The sequence below is a fragment of the Microtus oregoni genome, unplaced genomic scaffold (genome assembly GCF_018167655.1).
Source record: "Microtus oregoni isolate MIOR12 unplaced genomic scaffold, Mior012 000005F_ref0000423, whole genome shotgun sequence".
NCBI classification, from domain to species: domain Eukaryota; kingdom Metazoa; phylum Chordata; class Mammalia; order Rodentia; family Cricetidae; genus Microtus; species Microtus oregoni.
The window spans coordinates 35,286,303-35,310,845 of NW_024543064.1; the positions used below are offsets into that span (position 1 = coordinate 35,286,303).

Sequence of the window (24,543 nt, forward strand, 5' to 3'; positions counted from 1 at the left end):
GTGGTGCTTGTGTTAGGTAGAGAGTAGACGTAGAAAAGAGGATAAATGAGAGAGAGAATATTGAAGTAATCTGTGTAAGAGAAATAGAATGCATCAGTGATAATTATTACTATGTAATGTTTAAGTAATACTATCTCCCTTTATTGGCAAAAAAGGTGTATTTTCTTCTATGCTTGTATCTTGGTCTTAACAAGGACATCATCTTGGTTATACTATGAAGCAGTATCTGGAAATGCTTGGCCTGAAATTGCTCCTGGTTCTCTACCATGTTTACATTGAATGAAACAGAAGTGGTATTTTCCTGACCCTAAGGAACTAGCCAAGCGCTCAAATAGGAGCTAGACCTCTAGCATTGGAAATTCGGAGTGTTTAAGGAATCTGAAACCAAGCATCCTATCCACAGTGTGTTGTTTCACAATTTAGTGATGTTTCAGCGACTGTGTGGGTACCCGAGACCCTGCTCCCACTTGTCCATTGAGATGACCACAATGAGGCATGTAAGATGAAATGATAGGCCTCTTTCTTGACTGGCCAGAGTTTTGTAGTTAACAGCAGAACATCAGCTCGGTGAACTTTAGGTTACTTGTCAGCAGTCAAGTTAGTATATCTGATTCCTCAGACACCAAGTACTTTCTTTCTTGAGATGAAAGAGTAAAGATCCTCTTCTGATCCTGGGGAAATAGCTAGAGCCTATTGAAAGGGAAAAGTTAGCCCGTTTCTTGTTTTGGATCTCACCTGATCGTGTCGTCAGTTCTAGAGTGTCTGACCTTTCTTCTCCCTCTTGTAGCCGTTAACAGATCAGCCAAGTAAGATTATGTGTACCTTTGTTAAAAGGCGTGTGGCCTAGAAATATGATCTTTGGTGCATTATATTTTAAAATTTAAAGCAGCAGATGTAGTTCATATCAGTTAAGGGTCCCTTAAGTTTCATGGGATTTTCATTTTTATACATAATAAGTTTGGATATAATTTGATTTACATGCAATAGGTAAACATTGTCTTTAGTACTTATAACAAATAAGTACTTTAATACTTATAACAAATCATAATCATTAATATTCATTTATTTATTTATTTATTTGAGAGCCTACCTTATATTGTTCTAGACCTTTAGCAACATGCAGTATGCAAAGCAAACATAAAAGTCACTGTCCTTCAGAGTTCCAGAGTCTAATTGGGAAATACAGCAAAATAGAAGTGTAAAATATCTAGTGTTGTGATAATGGTAAGTACTGTGGAGAAAACTTATCAGGAAAGAAGCATAGAGTTTGGGAGGGGTACAATTTTAAATGAAATGCTTAGGGCAGTTGTTCTCAACCTGTGGGTTGTGACCCCTTTGTGGTCAAATGACCCTTTTATAGGGGTCACCTAAGACTATTAGAAAACACAGATTTACTTTACAGTTCATAACAGTAGCAAAATTACAGTTATAAAATTACCAACAAAAATAATTTTATGGCTGGGGGTTCACCAAAATATGAGATATTAAAGGGTCGCAGCATTAGAAAAGTTGAGACCACTGGCTGGCTTAGGGAGAAATACATTAAGAATGTATTGAACAAAGACCCGAAGGAGGTAAGGGGCCAAGCTCAGGTGCTCTCTGGGGAAAACATTATATTATAAGCAAAGGTAATGTCAGTTGTAGCAGCCTTGAAGCCGAGATTTTTTTTTTTAGGTTCATCTGTTGTTTGAGTCAACAATTCCTTTCTTGCTATTGCTGAGTAATTTCCATTGAGTAAAATGGTTTGTGAACTATGGTTTATCATTCAGGCATCAGTGGGTATGGGTTTTTGTTTTGTTTGGCTATCACAAATAATAACATATTGTTGAGTTCTGCTGTTTCATCCATTCTGATAATTTCTGCTTAGCTGATAATAAATACATTATTTAGAACACTGATACTTAATGCAGTTTTTGGTTTATCTTAGATTAGTATTACTATCTATTGTCTTATATTTTCTTTCTGTTTAGACACTTAGACACTGTACTTCTTTTGTGAGTCCATTTTATTTCTTTAGTGGACAACTTTTTCATTTAAAATATTTCTAATTGCATTTGCCTATTGTGTGTGAACACAGCATGTTGGTCAGAGGACAACTTATAAAAGTCAGTTCTTTCCTTTTCCTATGAAATCCAAGGGTTTAACTCAGGTTATCTTGTTAGGTATGGCAGCAAGCACTTTTACCCACTGAGGCATCCCATCCAACTCCTTTTCTTTTCTTTTCTTTTTTTTACAATATGTTGCATTAATTTATAGTATAATAAAAGCGAACTTTGTCATAGTTTACCCTCATACTATGTCATATTTAATGTAAGAGCTTTGAAGCAGCATACCTCTATTTCTTCTCTCTACCTCTGATGGTATGAATCCCAAGATAATCAAAATTCCTTAAAAATGTTCATTAAAAGTATTCTAAGAGGAACAGGAGATTGGTATGTATGTATATTCCTAGTGGCTTCTTTTTGTAGTTATCCAGATTTGCATCTATTATCACTTGCTTTTGACCTAAGGAGCTTTATTTAAGTAATTGTTTATGTGTTTGGTTTATTTTTGATAAAAGTCCCCCCCCACACACACAAATTTGTTTGTGTGTCTGTAATGCTACAGGTGCACAGGTTCCTTCAGGGGCCCCAAGAAGGCATTGGATTTCATTTGGAGCTAGAGTTCCAGACAGTTAAGAACCACATGATGTGAGTGCTGGGAACTGAACGCAGAAACTCTGGAAGGACAGACAGCAAGTGCTCTAAGCACTGTGCTATCTCACCAGAGCCTTGTAATGTAGCCCAGGTTGCCTATAACTTGTGATCCTTAGTTCTGCCTGTGGGCTTTTTTAGGTATCAGAGAAAAAGCTCAGCCTACGAAAGCAAAATGAGGAATAGGAATCCACCAAACTGAAAAGCTTCTGCACAGCAAAGGAAGAACTGAACCATGCTGTTTCTGCTGACTCTGTCATTTGTCCAATGAAAAACAGAGTTGGCATATGAGAGAAAGGGGATTGATTGTTTGAGGGCAATGTGTGAATTAATTTTTGGAAGAGGCATCCAGAGTATTTAAACATAGCAATTACTTTCTTTTTCTACACCCTCACCATTCTCTGGGATCTTGTGTCTCTATCTTTCGTAACGTTCAGATCTCAGGATTTCCTCTCAAGAGTCAAATCTTTCCTATGTACAACTGTTCCCACTCCCAGTACAATCTCATTTCCTTTTTCTTTCTCTTCTTCACCACTTCTTTCTCGTTCTCTTTTTTCCTGTTTTCTCTTTTTCCATAGGTGTGTTTATTCTAGTTATAGGTTATAGACTTCATTCCTTACTGCTTTCCTGGCACCTGAAACAGTGCCTAGTATGTAGAAAGTAGTCTATTCAATACATATCTATATTGATTACTCTCAGTGGCAAAATGAGAGTTAAAAAAAATGTCTTTTTATTTTTAAGACGAACTCATTGATAAGCAATGCCAACAACCTGTGCAGAAAAGCTGCAGACTTGAAACTCACGGATCCAGTACTGTTTGTACTTCTCTATACCTATCAGCTTCTTCTAAGTCTTTCTCACTTCCTAGTCCCTACTGAAGATCTCTGTGCAGCCTCTAACCTTTACTAGCTCTCTGGGATCATTGAAGACTCTTACATGATTGCTGACTGCTTTTAAATGACATCATTTTCACCATCTTCAGCTTTCATTTTTTCCAGTATTTTTATCTTGTTGTTTTGTTTATTACTTTATTGTTGACCATGCTGGTCTTGATCTTGCTCTGCCTCACTTGATGATCCTGTCAGCCATTGGTGAGTGGAGGTGGATGGCCTGAGGCTGGCGTGGGAAGCAGAGTTCTTACTGCCTTTTCGTTTCGTTCTCCTTCTCAATGTTTTTAATGTTTCTTTCTAGTATCATTAAAAATATAGGTTGGCTTTCAAATGCATCTATAAATTCTTTTTAGTTAACAAATGGCTTTTTAATCATGATGAGGTTCTCTCTGACCATAGGAAACGTCTGTTGTTAGTTTGTAAGGAAATTGTTTTGTTGAATTTCCAACTCCTAAGTGAGGATGTTAGGTAATTCATCAATTAACCATTCCAAAAATAATAATTTAACAGACTATTAATTGCCTTCATTTTTTAATAACAAAACACTGAATTTGCAAAATAAAACTGGGATCTTTTCTGTATTTGCTTGTTTATTAATTTATGCTGAGGTTCAAAGTCTGGGCCTTTCATGTGCTTGACAAGTGCCCTACACCAACCTAGATAAAATATTTTGTTTTGTTTTTTCGACACAGGGTTTCTCTGTAGCTTTCAAGCCTGTCCTGGAGCTAGCTCTTGTAGACCAGGCTGGCCTCGAACTCACAGAAATCCACCTGCCTTTGCCTCCTGAGTGCTGGGATTAAAAGTGTTTGCCACCACCACCCTGCATGATAAAATAATATTTTGACATGTATTTAGTTTCTAAATTTAAGTTTACAGTTTAGAACGAGATTGTTGCCCTTGGAGATGTTCTTCAGTTTTCTCAGGAAGCAAACTTAATTAACACTGGAAAAATGCTAATCAAGGCAAAAGTCAGGGCAGTGGCGAAAGTTATTCCAAGGCAGAACACACTGAATTATGAAGTCTGAGTGTTTCACATAGTAATTGCTGAACACTGAAGATTAGCACTAATTTGTTCAACCCAGAGAGTCATGCTACTCACATGCCTCCATAACCAACTACTCAAGGCCCTGGACTGAGTTAAAGCTGACATTTTGTTTTTATTGCAGTTGCCGGACAAGTAACCGCAAGAGCTTGATTGTAACCTCTAGCACATCACCTACACTACCACGACCACACTCCCCACTCCATGGCCACACAGGTAAGTTATTACAGGTTTTAAAAAGTTTAATAAGACACGTCCACATATACTAGGTTCCTTTCCTATTTCTCACATTTTTTGTTCAGCATTATCTGAATAATGCATAGAGAGTTCATAGACTTTCCTGCTTTCTGTGGGAGAATGTGTACAGTGGGTTTTTGACTCATTATGTCACCTTGCCCTTGCAACATTCCTTTGATCTTGTACATCTCTTAAAGCCACTTGTGTCTTTTGATTCAGGACCTCTGTTCTAATGTTTTCTCCCACATATGGCTTTAGTTATCTTTGGTCAAATGATTATCCAGTAGCATTTTGTTCTACTGGTGTATGACAATTTTTTTTTTTCTGGAGAGACACACATCTACTTATCACAGATAGGAATCTTATGACAGACCAAAGTATGAGTACCACCAAATCCCACATAGTGGTGAGCCAGTGAGTTGTATTGGGGTTACTTACAGGAGCAGAAATAGCTCAAAGATAGCTGCATCACCAACATTATATTATTTGTGTTTTAATAAATAAAGCTTGCCTGAAGATCAGAGGGCAAAGCAGCCATACTAGTCAGTCATACAGGCCAGGCAGTAGTGGCACACACTTTTAATCCCAGAACACTGGAGATGCTGGAGACGGAGGCAGACAGATATCTGTGAGTTCAAGACCACCTTGGGCTTCACAAGATTGAATCTGACTGAATGAGAAATAGAGCTCACACAAACGTGTTCCCAGCACTTGGGATCACACACCTTTAATCCCTGCACTAGGGATGTAGAGACAGGAGCGATGTGGCTGGGCAGAGAGAGGACTATAAAGGGGAAGAGACAGCAACTCAGTGGAGTGTGGAGTCTGAAGTTGGTGGAAAGCATTGCAGGTTCTCCCCTTTGTTTGTTTGAGCCTTGGTAGAGATAAGCTCTCTAGTGGCTTGGCTGCTTTGCTTTTCTGATCTTCTGCTTGAACTCCAATGTCTGTGTCTGGGTTTTTATGATTCTTCTACACTCCAGCACAGGTGACAGCTCATAAAGGCTGGGAGCCCAGAGAACACTGGACAGCCTTCAGGCAATTCACCGGGCTGTCCAAGTTGCTCTAAACCTCTTCCAGACAGCTCAGCTGGGTTTTCGCTTCTTTTAGACAGCTGGTCTGGTCTCAGAGTTTTCTTTGTAGCTTGACTAGTTTGGCAGTCTTTTTTTTTTTTTTTTTTAATATATCTTAGCTTTGTTTGAGGGACTCTCAGCTTTTATTGGTTACTCTGGCAAAGAGGGCTGTGGATCTGGTTAGTTTTAGGGACTTCCTGAAGCTATTTTGAGTTGTTTACCTTTCCTGCTTAAGAAGCTTCCATGCAAAAAAAAAAAAAAAAAAAAAAAGAAGCTTCCATGCAAGGTAGAATACTTTGATCTTGGACAAAACTGTTACACCACACTTACCATGCCCAAGAATCAGATCGAACAGGGTTTTCTTGCCTTGTGAGATTCCTGTTAATTTTCCCTGTTGAAATTCAAAGGAAAGAAAAATGTGAGGGATTTTTGCTTCATTTTGAAATTGATTTTACATATTAGGACTCAAACGACTTTGTGTAGTCAGTCTCAACTCCATCTAGAATATGAACTTTTATACATAGTGTAACAGCTGGTTTATTTGCTTCTGATTAAGGGAGATACATATTTACAGTTAGGTTAGCACCGACTCAGGTTGTCCCTTCCTAGGAGAGGGACAGAAGACCTCATTTGACTTAGCCTGTATTTTATTCTAGGCCTGTACCGTGAAGGTCAGCCCTACCTTTGCTGAAAGGATTGCTCTGGTACCCCACAGTTCATTGTTGCAGTGTTTACAACAGAACCTCTTAACACAGTTAATGGAAATGGAACAGACTTAGAATGATAGGCAAGCTAGGAAGTCATTCGAAGATCACTTCCTGGATTTCCTAATCCTTTGGTACTATTATCCTAAGCCTTACTTTTGTTTGTCTTTCTACGGTAAAAGGGGACATTAAGTAGTGAAACAGATGGATATCAAACTCATTAAGACTGATACAGTCTTGTACTTTTATCTTTTTGCTCATGATTTACTGAGTGTTTGATTAGATGTCAATAACCTGAGAGGGCTTCTGATTTAAATTTCATCTTCAGGGAGGGGCTCATTTGAATAACTGTCACTTTAGAAGGTACCACCAACAATAAAGGGTTTACAGGGAATTAGACATTTATAAAGAAGAGTTTTCGTTTTTTCTTATATATGTCCCTGGTTTTATTTTAAGTGGTTTTTGAAATAGCCCTCCTATCCTAGAACTTTGTAGAATTTCAACTTATGTCTGACCTTTATTTCCATTACATAAAAATAAATTTAGCTCATCTAGACCCTGTACTGTAACTGTACAGGGTCTGTACAGGGTCCTGTAGCTGTGAACGTGAGTACTGGGAAGTAATTTCTACTGGCTGCTGCTCTCTGAGGTGATTGTCTCTTATTATCTCTAGATTTCTGACAGTTTAGGATTAAATCTTCTTTACTCAAGTGGCTTTTATTGAGGACACCACATGGTCTTTTCTACCTTCCTGGGTCTGTGAACTTTAATATTTATATTTAACTTTTGTATTTATAACATGCCTAGTACTTCATAAATGTTTGCATCCTCATCTGTCTGCAAACCGTGGCAGAAAATGTAGAGAAGAATTGGCATGAAAGCCCAGTCCATGGTTGAATATAGACTATATTTAATCAGCTGTTGAGAAGCTGCCCTGGTTGTACCATGCAGATCCAACTTGACATCAGTTATATTGTCAAATCTTATACGTCTAAAAATTCTAAGTCCCAGCCGGGCGGTGGTGGCGCACACCTGTAATCCCAGCACTTGGGAGGCAGAGACAGGCGGATCTCTGTGAGTTTGAGGCCAGCCTGGTCTACCAAGGGAGTTCCAGGACAGGCTCCAAAGCTACAGAGAAACCCTGTCTCGAAAAACCAAAAAAAAAAAAAAAAAAAAAAAATTCTAAGTCCTATTTGCTTTGCTCTTTTGAGGAGTAAAGATTTGTTAATTTGAAAGTAGCTGAATAAATTGTTTACAGTTCAATTTAGTATTAAGTATCTCTTTTATATTTTAAATTATGTTTAAGTATTTGCATGTGAGTACAGGTGCCCCTGGAGGCCCAAGATGTCAGATTCCTGCTGTGGCTAGAGTTATAATTGATTACAAAAGTTGTTGAGTAGCTGGGCGGTGGTAGCGCACGTCTTTAATCCCAGCACTCGGGAGGCAGAGGCAGGCGGATCTCTGGGAGTTCGAGGCCAGCCTGGTCTACAAGAGCTAGTTCCGGGACGGGCACCAAAGCTACAGAGAAACCCTGTCTCGAAAAGCCAAAAAAAAAAAAAAAATGTTGTCGAGTGTTGTGAACTGAACTCTAGACCTAGGAGAGCGCCATGAGGTCTTAACTGCTGAACTATCTCTTTAGCCCATAGTATTAAATATCTTATAAACAGGTATAATTCTAGTAAAATTGGTTTTATAGGAACTTCTGGAAATGGACATTTCTTAGTTTTGTTTTATTTGGGGGGCGGTATGAGAGAGAAACAGACAAGACACTGGGGTTCAAACCTAGGACCTTTTCATACTATACTTCCTAGTCTTTTTAAAGTGATCCTTATTTTTTCGATTAGTTTTAGGCTGATAGCAAAATTCATATTCTCTGTCCCCACACACGAAGAGACTCTATTGTCAGTATTCCTATCAGTATGGTACATTTGTTGCAGTTGGTAAACCTATCTGTCATATTTCTACCCAAGCAGTAGTTTTGCGTTTATTACTGATGATACACATTAAACACACTTACAGTACCATGTAGAACATTTCTGCTACTATACCTGTTTTGTTGATTTTCTTCAAGTGTTGAACTAGCTTGCATTCCTGAGTTAAGTCCTCCTTGGTCATGGAGTACAGTTCTTTTTAAGCATCGCTAGATCAAGTTGTTAATAATTTATTGGTAACTTTGCATTTGTTCCTGAAAGTTAATAGTCTGTGGTTTTCATTTTTGTGTTTTTCCTAATTTGGGTATTTGGTAAATGCTGGCTTCAGAGTGAACTGAGGTGTATTCTTTACACTTCCTTCTTCTGGAAAGCTTGTGAAGAATGGGTATAATTTTTTGTGAAATGTCTGAATTTACTTTTGGAGCCTGGCCTGGAGCTAGCTCTTGTAGACCAGGCTGGCCTCGAACTCACAGAGATCCACCTGTCTCCCGAGTGCTGGGATTAAAGGCGTGCACCACCACCACCTGGCTTTTACCTGTTTCTAATATGGAATAGTTTGTCAAATTATGTCTTACAAAATTAGTCCATTTAAATTAGATTATGAGATTTGCAGACATAGAATTCTTCATAGTATTTTTATTAATACTTTTATTTCTTGAGGTTGTTAGTGATAACCAACCCTTAATTCCTGATCCTAGTAATTTGTCTGTCTTCTTCCCTGCCTTTTGTGTTCTCTCACGTGCTCTTCCTCAACCTTACTTTGACATTTGGTTTGTCTTTTCAAATAACCAACTTTAGGGTTATGTTAATTTTTCTCTATTTCTTGTTTCTAATTTTATCATATCTCTGGATTTTATTACTTTTCTTCTGCCTAAATAGTTATTAATTTGATTTACTTTTTTCCCTACTTTCAAAAAGTGTAGATTTAGAACATGAGTTTGAATTGTCTAATCTAACATGCGTCAGTGCTTTGGAGTACTGACTTCACTGTGCGGCTCACAAATTTTGATAAATTGTGCTTTCATTTTTATTTTGTTTAAAATACTTGGAAGGGTTTTGAGGGTTAGATAATGGATACTTGGAGAGTTTTCCAGATATATTTCTTTTATTGTTTTCTAACTTAGTTCATTTTGTTCTAAGAAGATATGAAATAATTTCTGTTCTTTTTAGCTTGGTGAGGTATATTTTGTTACTAAGAATGTGGTGTCTCTTTTGATCATTGTTTCATATGAACATTGAAAAAGTATGTAAATGGTTATTTTATATTCATGTGATTTACTATGATGAGCTTGACTAAGTCTTCAGTAGCCGCCATTTCTAACTGTTATGTCATCGTATATCACTCCTGATTCTGTTAATTTTTGCCTTATGTGTTTTGATGCTCTATTGTTTGGCAAATACAGTTTTAAGACTTGGCATACTGAAGCTGGAGAGATGACTCAGTGGTTGAAAGCATCCAGATTTGGTTCCCTGGTGTGCTCTTCTCCACGGTGGCTTCAGGTGTTCTTGGGGATCTAACTTTTTTTTTTTCTGGCTTCTTCAGGCACCAGGCATTCATGTGGAACACATACATACATGCAGGCAGACAAAACCACTCATACACATAAAATAATAATAAATCTTTATTTTAAAAATCCTGCTGTGTGTTGTTTTTTAAACAAGTTCTAGGTATTAAACTGTATGCTAAGCTAAGTGCCCTATCACTGGAGTAATCCCCTTCTTGTCTTCTTGAATCCTTTATTATTATGTAATGCTTCTCTTTGTCTCTGATACTTGAAATGAGTAGATCTAACCAGGTTTTTTGTTTTTGCTTTATTTTTAATTAGTATTTTAGTGGTGTATATTTATCCATTCCCTTTCTTTTAACCTGTGTGTGTCCTATATTGAAAGGTACTTTCTTTTAAACAACATAGTTGGGTTCTGTCTATAATCAGGAGACAGAGTGATGAGTGCTTATACTCAGTTTGTTTTCTCCTTTTTATGCAGTCTAGAATCCAAGCTTATAAAATGGGCCTGCCTATATTAAGGATGGGTCTCCCTACCTCAATTAACCTAACCTAGTCAATTCCTCAAAAGCATGCCTAGAGGGCTTACGTTATAAATTAATTCTGTATCCTATCAAGTGAGAGCCAATGTTTACCATCGTTGTCATTGTTTTGAACATACAGTTATCAGTTAAGTGAATTAAAAATGAGAAAAAAAAATGGGACTGCAGAGATGGCTTAGTGGTTAAGAGCATTTGCTGCTCTTCCAGAAGACCAAGGTTCACAACTGGTCAGCCTCATTGTGTGGCATTCCCTAGGAAATTCGCTGAGGCTGGGATACTGAGAGATTATCTATGAGGACATTGGAATCACTTGTCAAAAGTCATGATAAAGAGAATGTTAGGAATTCAGAAGTAAAAATATTTACAGTGAAAGGTATGTGAAAAGGTGTATGTACTGTACACTTAGGTGACTTCAGCAAGGAGTAGTTTCTGATGGCATAATTTCAGACCTGGGTATTTTTATGACAAAGGAGGGAGAATACCTGGAAGGAAATGGAAAGCTAGCAAGATATTTAGGTCCAGTGTCATAAGGGCTGTATGAAAGAACTGCAGAGGACGCTGCCACAGCTGGTAGCCAAGGTTCAACCTGAAATGTTAAGGGCTATAGTATACATACTATCAAAAATCAAGGTGATGCCTTCTAAGATAGTCATGTAATAAGGTGTTTGCAGACAGAGTTAGCGCAAGCAGAGGCAACAGATCTGTAAGTATCAAATAGGACGCTGTATTTAAGAAATTAAATTTTCATCCTTCATGGTGTGTCTTTCCAGATTATAAAATGCTAATCAAACTTGGTGAAGACAGTAAACAAGTCATGGGAGGGCTATAAGTTGTATAAAGAGTTAGGATATTAATATCTCTTGGCATTTATTTCTTTTAATTAATATCTCGAGGCATTTATTTTTTTTAATTAATATCTCGAGGCATTTATTTCTTTTACCTAAGATCTGTGGACTGTGAACGTTTTTATGAGGTCTGTAAGTCTCCTAAAGTTGTATTGCCAGTTTTACACATATAACTTCTTCATTTTCCTGGAAGGAGAGTTTATGAAATTTTCCAAAGGTTGTTTCTTAATCTAAAAGTTTACATACTTAAATTTCTTTCTAGAACAATATAGAAAATAGATTTAATAGAAATGTAATAAAAGTCTAGAAAAATTAGGACCACAATATTCTTTTTTTAAATGTTTTTTTTAATATTTATTTATTATGTATACAATATTCTGTCTGTGTGTATGTCTGCAGGCCAGAAGAGGGCACCAGACCTCATTACAGATAGATGGTTGTGAGCCACCATGTGGTTGCTGGGAATTGAACTCAGAACCTTTGGAAGAGCAGGCAATGCTCTTAACCTCTGAGCCATCTCTCCAGCCCCGACCACAATATTCTTAAAGTGAGCATTTACCACAGCAGAAAAAGATTTTGGAGCCTTGGAGAGATGGGTTAAGAGCCATTGCTGTTTAATCCCTGTGAATTGAAGTTCAGATCTTACCACCCCTGCTGACTTACTCACAAATGCCCCTAATTCCAGTTCCAGAGGATCCAGTGCCCTCTTGTGGCCACTGGGGATATGTGCACATAGATACAAATTTTTGTTGTTAAAGCAGAGCTTTAACAGCTTGCACTACCTTTTTTCCATGAGTATATAATTATCTGATTAAAAATATCAAAGTTGGGGTTGGGGTGGTGGCTAAGTGGATAAGAGCACTGGCTGCTTTTCCGAAGACCTGGGCTTGATTCCTAGCACACACAAGGTAACTTAGAACCATCTGTAGCTCTAATTCCATGGGATTCAAAGCCCTTAAAGTTAAAAAAAAATTCAAAGTTACTAAAAGGAGGGCCACAGCTGACAATTGGAAGATCAGTGAGGAGGTTGTTATCATTGTCAAGGTCTAAGAGGTTATTAGCAATGGAGAAATACATGAACACAGAAAATGTAAGTGGCCAGATCAACTGTGTGCAGTGCCTCCATATTTCCTGCTTGGGTAATTAATGGGTAAAGATGCCATTAATTGAGACAAGGAATCAGTATCAGGAAGAAGAGATTCAGAACTCTTTTTCTAGAGTCCACATAAACACTTGAATTATGACAGAAGTTACTTATAAAGTAATTTGACTACTTGAAAATTAAGAATTTCTAGTTAGCAAAAGATACCCCAAGAGCTACGAAGAGAATCCCTGTCTCAAAAAGAAATTGAAAAAACAAAACAACAACAACAAACTTCCAAAGAAAGTGAAAAGACAAGCCATGAAATAGAAGGTAGTTATGACATGCATGGCAAAGGGTGCTAAATCCAGAACCCTTGTAAATAGTATGGTTGAAAAATAGCTAAAGTCATATATAAAAATGTGCATTAATTCCATTAGTAATTGTGAAATGAAAAATAAAGTTACAAGGTTATTTTCCTCTGTGACCACCAATAATGACTTAATAAGTGATCAAGGATGTGTGTGTGTGTGTGTGAGAGAGAGAGAGAGAGAGAGACAGACAGACAGACAGCTAAGGGTGTGTGTGTGAGAGAGAGAAAGACAGACAGCTAAGGATGTGTGTGTGTGTGTGTGTGTGCGTGAGAGAGAGAGAGAGAGACAGCTAAGGATGTGTGTGTGTGTGTGAGAGAGAGAGAGAGAGAGACAGCTAAGGATGTGTGTGTGAGAGAGAGAGACAGGCAGACAGCTAAGGATGTGTGTGTGTGTGTGTGTGTGTGTGTGAGAGAGAGAGAGAGAGAGAGAGAGAGAGAGAGACAGGCAGACAGCTAACGGTGTGTGTGTGTGAGAGAGAGAGACAGCTAAGGATGTGTGTGTGAGAGAGAGAGAGACAGGCAGACAGCTAAGGATGTGTGTGTGTGTGTGTGTGTGTGTGTGAGAGAGAGAGAGAGAGACACGGACAGACAGCTAAGGATGTGTGTGTGTGTGTGTGTGTGCGCGCGTGAGAGAGAGAGAGACAGCTAAGGATGTGTGTGTGTGTGTGTGTGTGTGTGTGTGAGAGAGAGAGAGAGAGAGACAGACAGACAGACAGACAACTAACGGTGTGTGTGAGAGAGAGACAGACAGCTAAGGATGTGTGTGTGTGTGTGTGAGAGAGAGAGAGGGAGACAGACAGCTAAGGATGTGTGTGTGTGTGAGAGAGAGAGGGAGACAGACAGCTAAGGATGTGTGTGTGTGTGTGAGAGAGAGAGAGAGACAGAGAGAGAGAGAGAGAGAGATGGATGGACGGACAGACAGACAGCTAAGGGTTGAGTGTGTATGTGTGTGTGTGTGTGTGAGTGAGAGAGAGAGATATGGACGGACGGACAGACATTGTCCTGGTAGTGGGAGTATAAATTTGTAGAACCATTTTGCATGAAGGCTGTCGCTTTTTACATAAAGTTGAAAAAATGAACAAAGTAGAACACAAAAGGTCACTTCTTATATAATTCTGTTTCCATGACATGTCCAGAATAGGCATTCCTTAGGAACAGAAAGGAGCCTCCTTGTTGCCAAAGGTAAAGGGGATTAAAGAATAACTACTGTAACCGGCAGAGTTGTAAAAGAGATAATTTTAATTAAACTTTAAAAATATTTTTAAAATAACTTTTATTAAATTTTTATTAAACGGGGCTGGAGAGATGGCTCAGTGGTTAAGAGCGCTGCCTGCTCTTCCAAAGGTCCTGAGTTCAATTCCCAGCAACCACATGGTGGCTCACAACCATCTGTAATGAGGTCTGGTGCCCTCTTCTGGCCTGCAGGCATGCACACAGAATATTGTATACATAATAAATATTTTTAAAAAATTTATTAAACTTTCTATTTGTGTCTTTCACATCATTCCCATCCTTTTGTATCTGCCCTCTGACCTTGCAACCTCCTCCACAAAATAAAATTTAAGAGAAAAGAAGAAGTAAAAAGGAAAAATTTCATCCTGGAAGCTGTAGTGTGTTGACTGCGAGCATTGTCCCACAGCAGTATTGTGACATAGTGAGCCACACCGTAAACCCTTCTATCCATGTATCTTTACATTCAAGAGTTTGTTATCAAGAGTTGTTGATCTGGTTTGAGGCCTTTGGTTTCTGTTGCACTATCAATACTGGGTCCTCACTGGTGGATATCCTGTTTTTGCTCTGTGTCCTGGAGATCCTGCAGCTTTGTCTCTGTGGAACCGGCCCATTCCCTTGCTTCAACAGATCATTGATGGGGTGGATGCTGGGGTAGGTCAACTTATAACCTTGTTCTGGGCCTGGTTATTTACAGGGTTAGCCATCCTCCCGACCCTGCTTCACCACCAGGGTGAGCTCTCCAGCACTGCCCTGGCTAGTTCACCCCTTGCAATGATGAGCAAGGGGTGGGACCAGTTCTCCTGCTTTCATGCCCTCAGGGTTGACTCTTCCACACCTACTCCTTCTGGGCCAGCTCTCCTGTGTTGCTCAGGCAAGATACAGGAGCCACTCTCCCTAGTGTTGCAGCTGGTGAGGGACAGGGACAGATCTCCCATTCTTGTCACCTCAGGGCCAGCTCTCCCACCTGCCTTCACTGTAGAGGTGCAGGGAGGGGAGCATCTCCATCTCTCCCCTACCCATGCCACCATATGGCATTTGAGAGGTGGGGCTAGATTTCCCATGCTCATCTTCTCCCACTGGCTCACTTGCGGGTTAACCCTTCCCATTAACAGGATCAACTGTGCTGTCCTGTCTTCATGAAATGAAAGACGTGTTGCTGCTAGTAAAGGGGGAGGGTCAACTCCCTCAGCAGCTAGAGGCAGCAAGAGGGGAGGGAGGGCATCTATCCCTTGCCCCCACCACCACATCACAGATGAAGGAGGAGGTACTAGCTATTCCCCTCTCATACTGTCAGGGCTGGTTCACCGGTGCTCCTGTCTGCAGGGTCAACTCTACTGTGCTGCCCAGTTGAGGCTCAGGCCCATTCCATTCTCCTGAGCACTGCAGCTAGTGAGGAGTTGAGTCAGGTCCCCCCACCTCCTGCAGGTGTCAGGGGACGAGGGGAGAAGAACATCTTCACCCATGTCACCACATGACAGACAAAAGGAGTGCGACCTACCCTTCCCTTCTCACACTCTCAGGGCCAACTCACCCATGCTCTGTGAACAGGGTCAGCTCTATTGTGGTGCCCAGGTGAGGTGTAGGATGCTTTCCTCCTGAGTGCTTCAGCCAGTGAGGATTGGGGCCAGCTCTGTGCAGCTCTATTTTCTTGTCCTTCAGTGGTATCAGGAGCCTGGGATATCAACAGAAACTACAGCTGCCTCAGATCCATGAACCCCGACTTGGGCCCCAGCAGCAGCAAAGGCCCAGGTTTATAAAGTCCTAGACTACCAGGCTGTAAGGAACCCATCATTATATCTCCTTGCTTTATAAAAGCCCTTTTTTTTCCTAAACTTTCACAGGCCTCCCATACACGCACAATATACACACTATAGCCTCTCATATATTAATTAAAAATAAATTCCAAAGATTTCTTATTGTTTCTTTTACTAACTTAACATTATAAATTTCAGGGGCTGGAGAGATGGCTCAGAGGTTAAGAGCATTGCCTGCTCTTCCAAAGGTCCTGAGTTCAATTCCCAGCAACCACATAGTGGCTCACAACCATCTGTAATGGGGTCTGGTGCCATCTTCTGGCCTGCAGGCATACACACAGACAGAATATTGTATACGTAATAAATAAATAATTTAAAAAAAAAACACAAATTTCAGCTGGGTGGTGGTGGCGCACGTATTTAATCCCAGCACTCAGGAGGCAGAGGCAGGAGGATCTCTGTGAGTTCGAGGCCAGCCTGGTCTACAAGAGCTAGTTCCAGGACAGGCTCCAAAGCTACAGAGAAACCCTGTCTCAAAAAAACAAAACAAAAAACCCCAACATTATAAATTTTATTGTGAGCAAAAAAAAAAATCTTATAGCATTTGAATCCTTTAAATATATTGCATTTTATTATGACTCTGAATATGATTGTGGTGGTTTGAATGTAATTGGCCCCCATAATCTCACAGGGAGTAGTGGCACTACCAGGTGGTGTGGCTTTGTTGGAGTGGCTATGGCCTTGTTGGAGGACTTGTGTCACTGTGGGGGAGGGCTTTGAGGTCTCTTCTGCTTAAGCTTCCCTCAGTGTGACTGTCAGTCGACTTCCTGTTGCCTGCAAGATGTAGGACTCTCAGCTATTCATCCAGCACCACGCCTGCCTGCTAACTGCCATGCTCCCATAATGATGATAATGGACTGAATCTCTGAAACTGTAATCAAGCCCTCTGATTTAAATGTTTTCCTTATAAGAGTTGCCATGGTCATGGTGTCTTTTTACAGCAGTAGAAACTTAGTTAAGGGGGCTGGAGAGATGACTCAGAGGCTAAGAGCACTGACTGCTTTTCCGGAGGTCCTGAGTTCAATTCCCAGCAACCACATGGTGATTCACAACCATCTGTAATGAGATCTGGTGCTCTCTTCTGGTGTACAGGCGTACATGGAGGCTGAACACTGTACATAAGAAAGGAAGGAAGAGGGAGGGAGAGAGGGAGGGAAAGAAAGGAGGAAGAAAGAAAGAAACTTAGTTAAGACTGATATTTTTCTGTCATTGAAAAGATTGTATATTCTACTGTTGTAATGTTCTATGTCAATTGGGTGAAATTGGTTGTTAGTGTTATTTAAGTTGTCTATACTTTATCTCATTTGTTAATTTATTTGAGCAGTATGGACTAGTAGGTATTCATATTTTAGTCTGAATCCTATTTATATCTGTTTAAGTTGTTCTAGCTATGGCCATTGAAAAGAAGTCCCTTCATTTGGTTCCTGTTCTCCTATGAAACACTCCCAATGGTGCTGTTTTGTTTCTGATTTCACTTTGTAGTTGATTTGTGACTTCCTTGCCTTCTAACACTATGAAATATTCCCTGCTCATCTGTGTTTCTTATCTCAGTCTTAGAGTCAGCTATTTCTTCAAGAAACTTAAATTCATTGTAGAGGGGAGGGTAGTATAGAAGCAAAGACCTGAGTGACAGCTTTGCTATCAGTGCCGTCTTTCTTAGCTGACGGGTTGGATATAGCTTTGTTCTGTGCACATCTGTAAATAGTCCTAAGCAGACATCTGTATTTATTAGACACATGAGTTCTTCCTGATTTTCCAACTCTAATCCACTATGATATGATGGATCACTCCCATTTGCTCTCTTTGCTGATCTATAGATTTCCTTTACAACAGTGAGAAACCTAGCTCCGACCATCTGCCATCCACATATTTAATTATTCGTTTACAGTACACACATATGGTAATGCCAGAATTGTTCATCTGTTTCCTGTAGGAAACAACTTTTGTCACTGAAATTCAGAACTTCCATTTGTTGTTCCCTTTGCTTTTAGTCTTATAGATTCCATTTCTAAAGTTTCTTATGTCAACAGTTTTTCCTCCACTCCTTCAGTGACATTCCTTTATGCATTTGTTTTGTTTGGGGTTTTTTTTGTTGTTGTTGTTGTTGTTGATTTTTGGGGGGGTTGGTGGGCTTGGTGTTGTTGTTTTTTGGGGGGGTCTTTGGTTTTGGTTTTTTGGGCAGAGAGGTGATTTCAAGACAGGGTTTCACTGTCAAAGCCATGGCTGTCTGGAAACACAGTGTACACCAGGCTGACCTCAAACCCAGAAATCTGTCTTTGCCTCCCAACTGCTGAGATTAAAGGTATGTGCCGCCACCACCTGGTGCTTTATGCGTTTGTAATGTGGTTAGATTCTCTTTATTTCTTGGCATCATCTGACATTTGCTTATCTTACCTGACTCATTGGCAGCCCATAGTCTCAGCTACTTGGAAGGCTATGGCAGGAGGATCACTGAAGCTCAAGAGTTTTAGGCCATTTTAGGTATCGTAGTAAGACACACACACTTCACTTCAAAAATCAAAATGTCAAGTTGTGAGTAAATTTCAGTCTGATGCAAAAGGACTGAGAGTTCAAAGACAACCTGGGCTTCTGTCTCAAAATGCCAGTACTAGCATAAAAGGAAAACACATTACTTTGTTCAAAGGTTCTGAGTTTATTGGTTAGGAAGTTAACAGATCCACATGAAAATTAATTGAGTAAATGGTAATTGAGAAGGTTGCTATGCTTTTCAGACCTCAGCGTTTGGATTTCCAAGACATTTTATTGGTATGCTTCTATCCTGAATTCCTTCCAGAGAACTTCTGTTTTCCCTTAAAGTGTGTACATTTCTGCTTAGCCCCTTGGATGCAGGGTTCAAAGATCCATGTGCAAGTAACATTTCGGTTAGGCATCCTGTTGTCTTTACAGAGATATTTAAACTTCTGAAATACTGTAAATTAACCTTTTCCTGGGAGGGCAGGAAGTATATAAATTGCTGCTGCATCTATAATGGGTGTCAGAGAGATATAGGTTGTCACAGGCATCTTGAGAGCAAGAGAGAAAAATCTTTGGCCCATCAAGCTTTTATAAAGAGTCATAAACTGATGATGAGAAAATAATTAGATACACTAACTCAATACAAGAGGAAGGTTTCTTATCTGAAAATGACACCATTTACACCCCATCCTCACCTCTCACCCACAAAGCAAGCCTCACAGGGGTTTCTTTTTCTTTTTTCACCACAGGTAACAGTCCCTTGGACAGTCCCCGAAATTTCTCTCCAAATGCTCCTGCTCACTTTTCCTTTGTTCCTGCCCGTAGGTAAGTTGCTTGAGAGCCTCCTCTGATTGGCATATGTGCTGCTTTTTTGTTTGTTTGTTTGTTTCTCTGTGTAGTCCTGGTTGTCCTGGAACTTGTTCTATAGAGCAAGCTAGTCTTGAACTCAGAGAACTGCCTGCCTCCTGAGTGCTGGAGTTAAAGGCGTCACCACCACTACCTAGTCAAGGAAGTAGTCTTTAAAGTAGAAATGCTCTTACGTCCAAAGCTGGGGCTTTATTATTTTTTAATGGACTTTCCCATTTAAAACTAAAGACTAACTCTAGCCGGGCGGTGGTGGCGCACGCCTTTAATCCCAGCACTCGGGAGGCAGAGGCAGGTGGATCTCTGTGAGTTCGAGGCCAGCCTGGTCTACAAGAGCTAGTTCCAGGACAGGCTCCAAAGCTACAGAGAAACCCTGTCTCGGAAAAACTAAAAAAAAAAAAAAAAAAAAAAAAAAGACTAACTCTAACAACAACTCAAAACCAAACAAGCAAACAAACCCCCTAATTTAAAACAAAATCCCACAAACTTGAACTTTGGCTAAGAGAGAATCTTAAAATACATTCTGAAAAGAAACCACGTGTATATAGAGTCTTAGCAAAAGGTCTGAAGAGACTCTGTTAGCTTAGACTTCTCCAGAGGCCACTTAATGTGGTCTAACAATGGGTGAAGCTGTCAGAGTTGCTAGGAGAGGCCAGAGACAATACTCTATCACTTGCAAACAAGAGAGAAATGGTATGTATCAAATCATTCCAAACTCAGATGATAAGTAAACCTGTAATCTTTCTGTACCCACACTTGAGCTCCCAGATCAAAGCTGAGATTTATGATCCTTACATTTGGAAGGCAGAGACAAGGTAGATCACTGTATAAGGCAGCCTATATCTTCTGTGTAGTGAGTTCTGAGCCAGCCAGGGCTACATATGAGACCCTGATTTAAAAAAAAGAATAAAAACAACAAAGCTGAGAAGAAAGGTATGTCAGGATCTTGTAGCTTCTTGGAACTAGATGGAGATACAAGGTAAGAATGTTACTTTGGATTCTTCCTGTGATTGGAGCACATTTTCTTATCTATCTGAGGCTAACTCAATTAAGGTTTAATGAATGATATGTAGTATATTCTTAGGGCTCAGTGCCTTGTTTTTAGGAATGTGTAGAATTAATCTTTTTCTCTTCTGCAAATACACAGTCACTTTGAAATCAAAACTTGAACTATATAATTATAATCTCGGATGAGGACAAAAAGCAAGGAATTTTGATGGCTGATAGTTCAAGGACTTGGCCATTTGGCAAGCACACACATCAGCCAGGAGGCAGTGGTGCATGTCTTTAATCCCAGCACTCAGGAGAATTCAAAGCTAGCCTAGTCTACAGATTTGAGTTCCAGGGTAGCCAGGGGTACACAGCGAAACCTTGTCTCGGGTGTGTTGATGGGGGAGGGGGGTTACTCTCTTAAAAGGTGTAGCAGAGAACTGAGGCTGTAGCTCAGTTGGTAGAGGACTTGTTTGATATCCATAAAATACCACATGTGTACATCTTTTCACTACAGCCATGGCCACAGAGCAGACAGGTAATAACGGGTATGATGGGATCATGGGATGGGCTACTGCTGTGCATGGCCAGTCAGTGTAGCTTGTGATTTCTGTGTTTGTTGGGGGAACTGGTTGTGATGATTTCTTTTCTGAATGTGGTTGTGAACATTAAGCCTTTCTGGTAAAGAGGCCATATGGGATTTCAGTGCTACCTGTTGGAACTCAAGACTCAGAAGGCTCATAGTTGGAGGCAAAATTTGCTGAATAATTTCCAAACTTTCAAGTCTAGGGACAAGTCACCTTCATTCTCACTTCCTCAGACTTCCCGTGAGATGAGCAGGGGAAGCAGACATCCAGTGGTCACATCTAATACTGACTTTGGTCCCTGCTCTTTAGTATATATAGAGTAGAAGCTGTCTTGCAAGTGGTTTCCTTTTTCTGTAGAGCAGTGGTTCTCAACCTTCCCTTTAATACAGTTCTGCATGTTGTGATGACCCCAAACCATAAAATTATTTTCATTGTTACTTCATAACTGTAATTTTGATACTGTTAGGAATCATAATGTATATATTTGTGTTTCCAATGGTCTTGGGTGACCCCTGTGAAGGGTATTTTTCAACTTCCAAAGGAGTTGGAATTCACAGGTTGAGAACTGCTAATCTAATAGGGGATTGAAAATCACCTGTGAAAAAAACAAATGACAAGGTCACAGGAAATCTTTCCCTGCTTTATACTTGACTAATCTTTGTCGAGTTATTTTTTTTCCCCTGAACTTGATTGGCTTTCTTATAGATCACCCAGGACCCATCAAAGAAGTAAGAAAGAATATCATGTTTATCATCTTTCTGGACACTGTTTTGCCTCAGAGACTGAGTTCCAGCAGAATTCTAATTTCCATGAGCTGTCTGTCTGAGTAGCATGAAATTTGAATCCTGTGCATGTGGCATGAACCTCCAACTTTTCCCTTTACAAATCATGGTAGAAAAGCTAAATAATATTGGTGAGAATTCAGAGGAATACTTGAAAAAGAAAAGCTCACTGGGCGGTAGTGGTGCACGCCTTTAATTCCAGCACTCAGGACGCAGAGGCAAGTGGATCTCTGTGAGTTCAAGGCCAGCCTGGTCTACAGAGCTAGTTCCAGGTCAGACTCCAGAGCTACAGAGAAACCCTGTGTCGAAAAACTAAAAAAGAAAAAGTTCTGCCAATATTTCTTTCTGTTTTCCTCTTTTTTAATCTATCCCCTGCTATAAGAGAGACCTTGAACAAATAGACAAATCTATGCAAATTGTAATCGGAGCTTAACTTCTAAAGATCCTCTGTTGTTGATGTTTTAAAATTCTGTAAGTCAGGGCTGGAGGAATGTCTTAGTGGTTAACGGCACTAGCTGCCCTTCCTGAAGATCTAGAAGTACCCACATGGTTTTCTCTCAACCTTAGTAATTCCAGGCCCAGGTTAGCTGAAACCCTCTTCCGGTCTTTATGGGGACCACACAAATATAATTTACTGACATACACACAGGCAAAACATCTATACACATAAAAATGAATAAAATTAAAAAATATCCAGTGCATAGTAGCAGAGATGTTTTTATTTAGCTTCAACTTAGGAAGGATATGCCACCAAGCTCCAAAGAAAGAATATTTTAGGGCTGACAAGATGGCTGAGTACATTATGGTACTTCTATCAAATCTGACAACATGAGTTCAGTCTTTGGCACCCACATAATAGAAGGGGAGCGCCAACTCCACGAGTTGTCTTTTGATTTTCATATGTTCACCCCTTGTAAATGATCTTTGGTGTTCCCTAGGCCGGTGGATTGACTGAAGTAGACACTGTTTGAGTCTAAAGTGAATATCCATCCAATAGTAAATAGTTACCGGCTCCCTAGGACCCATGTAGAATATTTTCCAAAGAGCAACAATAACCTTGTAAAAGAATAGGGAAGTAACTGTTGGCTGTTTATGACTTTGGGAAAAACTTCCCTCTGTTTTCAGAAGGATGCCCCTAATGCTCTCAACACAAGGAGCCACAGTTCTGTGCTTTACTGTCATGGAGGAAAGTTAAGCAGGTATCTGACCTGCAGCTTTTATAACATGGATGCGTGATTATTTGTCTGGATGGTGGAATATGGCATAAAGTAATCTTTTTTAATGCTATTTATTTATCAGGTGCGCACGCACACATGCATTATAGAGTGCAAATGGAGGTCAGAGAATAGTACTTATCTCCTTATCGTGGGTCCCTGGAATCAAACTCATCTCATCAAGGCTGGTGGCCAGTATCTTCACCAACCGTGTAATTACATTCCTTTTTTTAAAAAAGTTTTGTTATTGTTGAGACAAGGTCTCACTTTATCGTCCAGGCTGGCCTAGAACTTGCTGTGTAGACCAGACTGCTCTTCAACTTGCAGGGATTCTCCTGCCTCTGCCTCCTAGATGCTGGCATTAGAGGTGTACACTGCCATACCTGCCTTTAAAAAAAAAATCTTCTTATGAACCATCAAGATGACTCAACCAAGTGTAGGTGCTTGTTGCCAAGCCTGATGACACTTTTGATAGTTGGGCCCTGCATGGTAAAAACAGAGAACCTATACCTGCACATTTTCCTCTTACCTCCACATACATGCTATGTCATATAGGTGCCCACACACATATGGACATTCATGCACACAACAGAAGCTAAAATATAATTTTTTAAAAAGCTTTAAATTTATGTGTGTGCTCACGCATGTGTGCGCACATTCTCTCATGTGCATGGATAAAACTGTGAAGGTCAGAGGGCAACTTGTAGGATCTTCTTCCAGTATATGGGCACTGGGTTCAAACTTAGGTTGTCAGGCTTGGTGGCAAACACCTTTACCTACTGAATTATCTAAATAACCCATAACTAATACTCTTATTCAAAGTCGTAGACTCTGTAGTTTTGGTAGCTATCTCTGAAATAAAAGTCACATAGCAAGTCCCATATAATAGAGAGGTATGAGAACTCATGCTAGACAGACAATGTGCTTGTATTGTGAGACAGTGAATTAACTGCCTAAAAATGCTAATGTGCACAAACAGGTAGACCCTGATGCTCAGAGTGGGACTCTTTAGGAACTTTATAATATTCCTTTTTTTTGTTTGTTTGTTTTTTATGTAGGACTGATGGACGGCGCTGGTCTTTGGCCTCTCTGCCTTCTTCAGGATATGGAACCAATACTCCTAGCTCCACTGTTTCAGTAAGTAGGCAGAGCAATAACCATACCTTCTTCACTCTGGAAATAATTCCTTATAGGTCCATCTAGTCCTGCAAAAAAATACTCAGCTTTTCTTCTAAACTCAGCAAGATTTTCTTGAGGATAAGAGAGGATGTTTTGAGGGAAAGAGCCCTGGTAACTTTCACAGCCATAGTTATATTGATAAGGCCTTTGGAAGGATTAGCCAGTTCTCCCTAGTGCACTCAGAGAAGAGCTCGCTCTCTGCCGTGAGATCAGCTGTGGGAGCTACTAATCATGGTTCCCAGGCCTCTCCCCATCTTACTTCTAGGATTACAATCAAGAATCTTTTCCTCCCATTTCCCAAAGGCTTACTAGCCTTCATCATTCATTGTTAAAACCTTTCAAGAAGGTTATTTGTTATCTCAGTTTGTTATGTCAATAAAAAGCTGGACCTGTCTCTAAAAAGTTTCAGATTTATACAATAGCCCCCTCCAGTATGCTTATTGTATGTACAGCTGATCCTGAAATGCATCTTCCTCTTGGAGCAACTGGAAC

At 39.9% G+C, this 24,543-nt stretch overlaps 1 protein-coding gene across 12 annotated transcripts in view; it reads left to right on the forward strand.

Moving 5' to 3' along the window:
* Mast2 (microtubule associated serine/threonine kinase 2) overlaps positions 1–24,543 on the forward strand; it is a 115,128-nt gene that overhangs the window by 67,293 nt on the left and 23,292 nt on the right. For 9 of the 12 annotated variants that reach the window (XM_041651315.1, XM_041651316.1, XM_041651314.1 and 6 more), the window contains 4 exons: positions 4,750–4,841; positions 19,185–19,260; positions 20,807–20,827; positions 23,931–24,009. In XM_041651315.1, coding sequence (XP_041507249.1) covers positions 4,750–4,841; positions 19,185–19,260; positions 20,807–20,827; positions 23,931–24,009 — 268 coding nt within the window. The remainder of the gene's footprint in view (positions 1–4,749; positions 4,842–19,184; positions 19,261–20,806; positions 20,828–23,930; positions 24,010–24,543) is intronic. The other 3 variants (XM_041651317.1, XM_041651322.1, XM_041651321.1) reach the window with 1 other exon arrangement.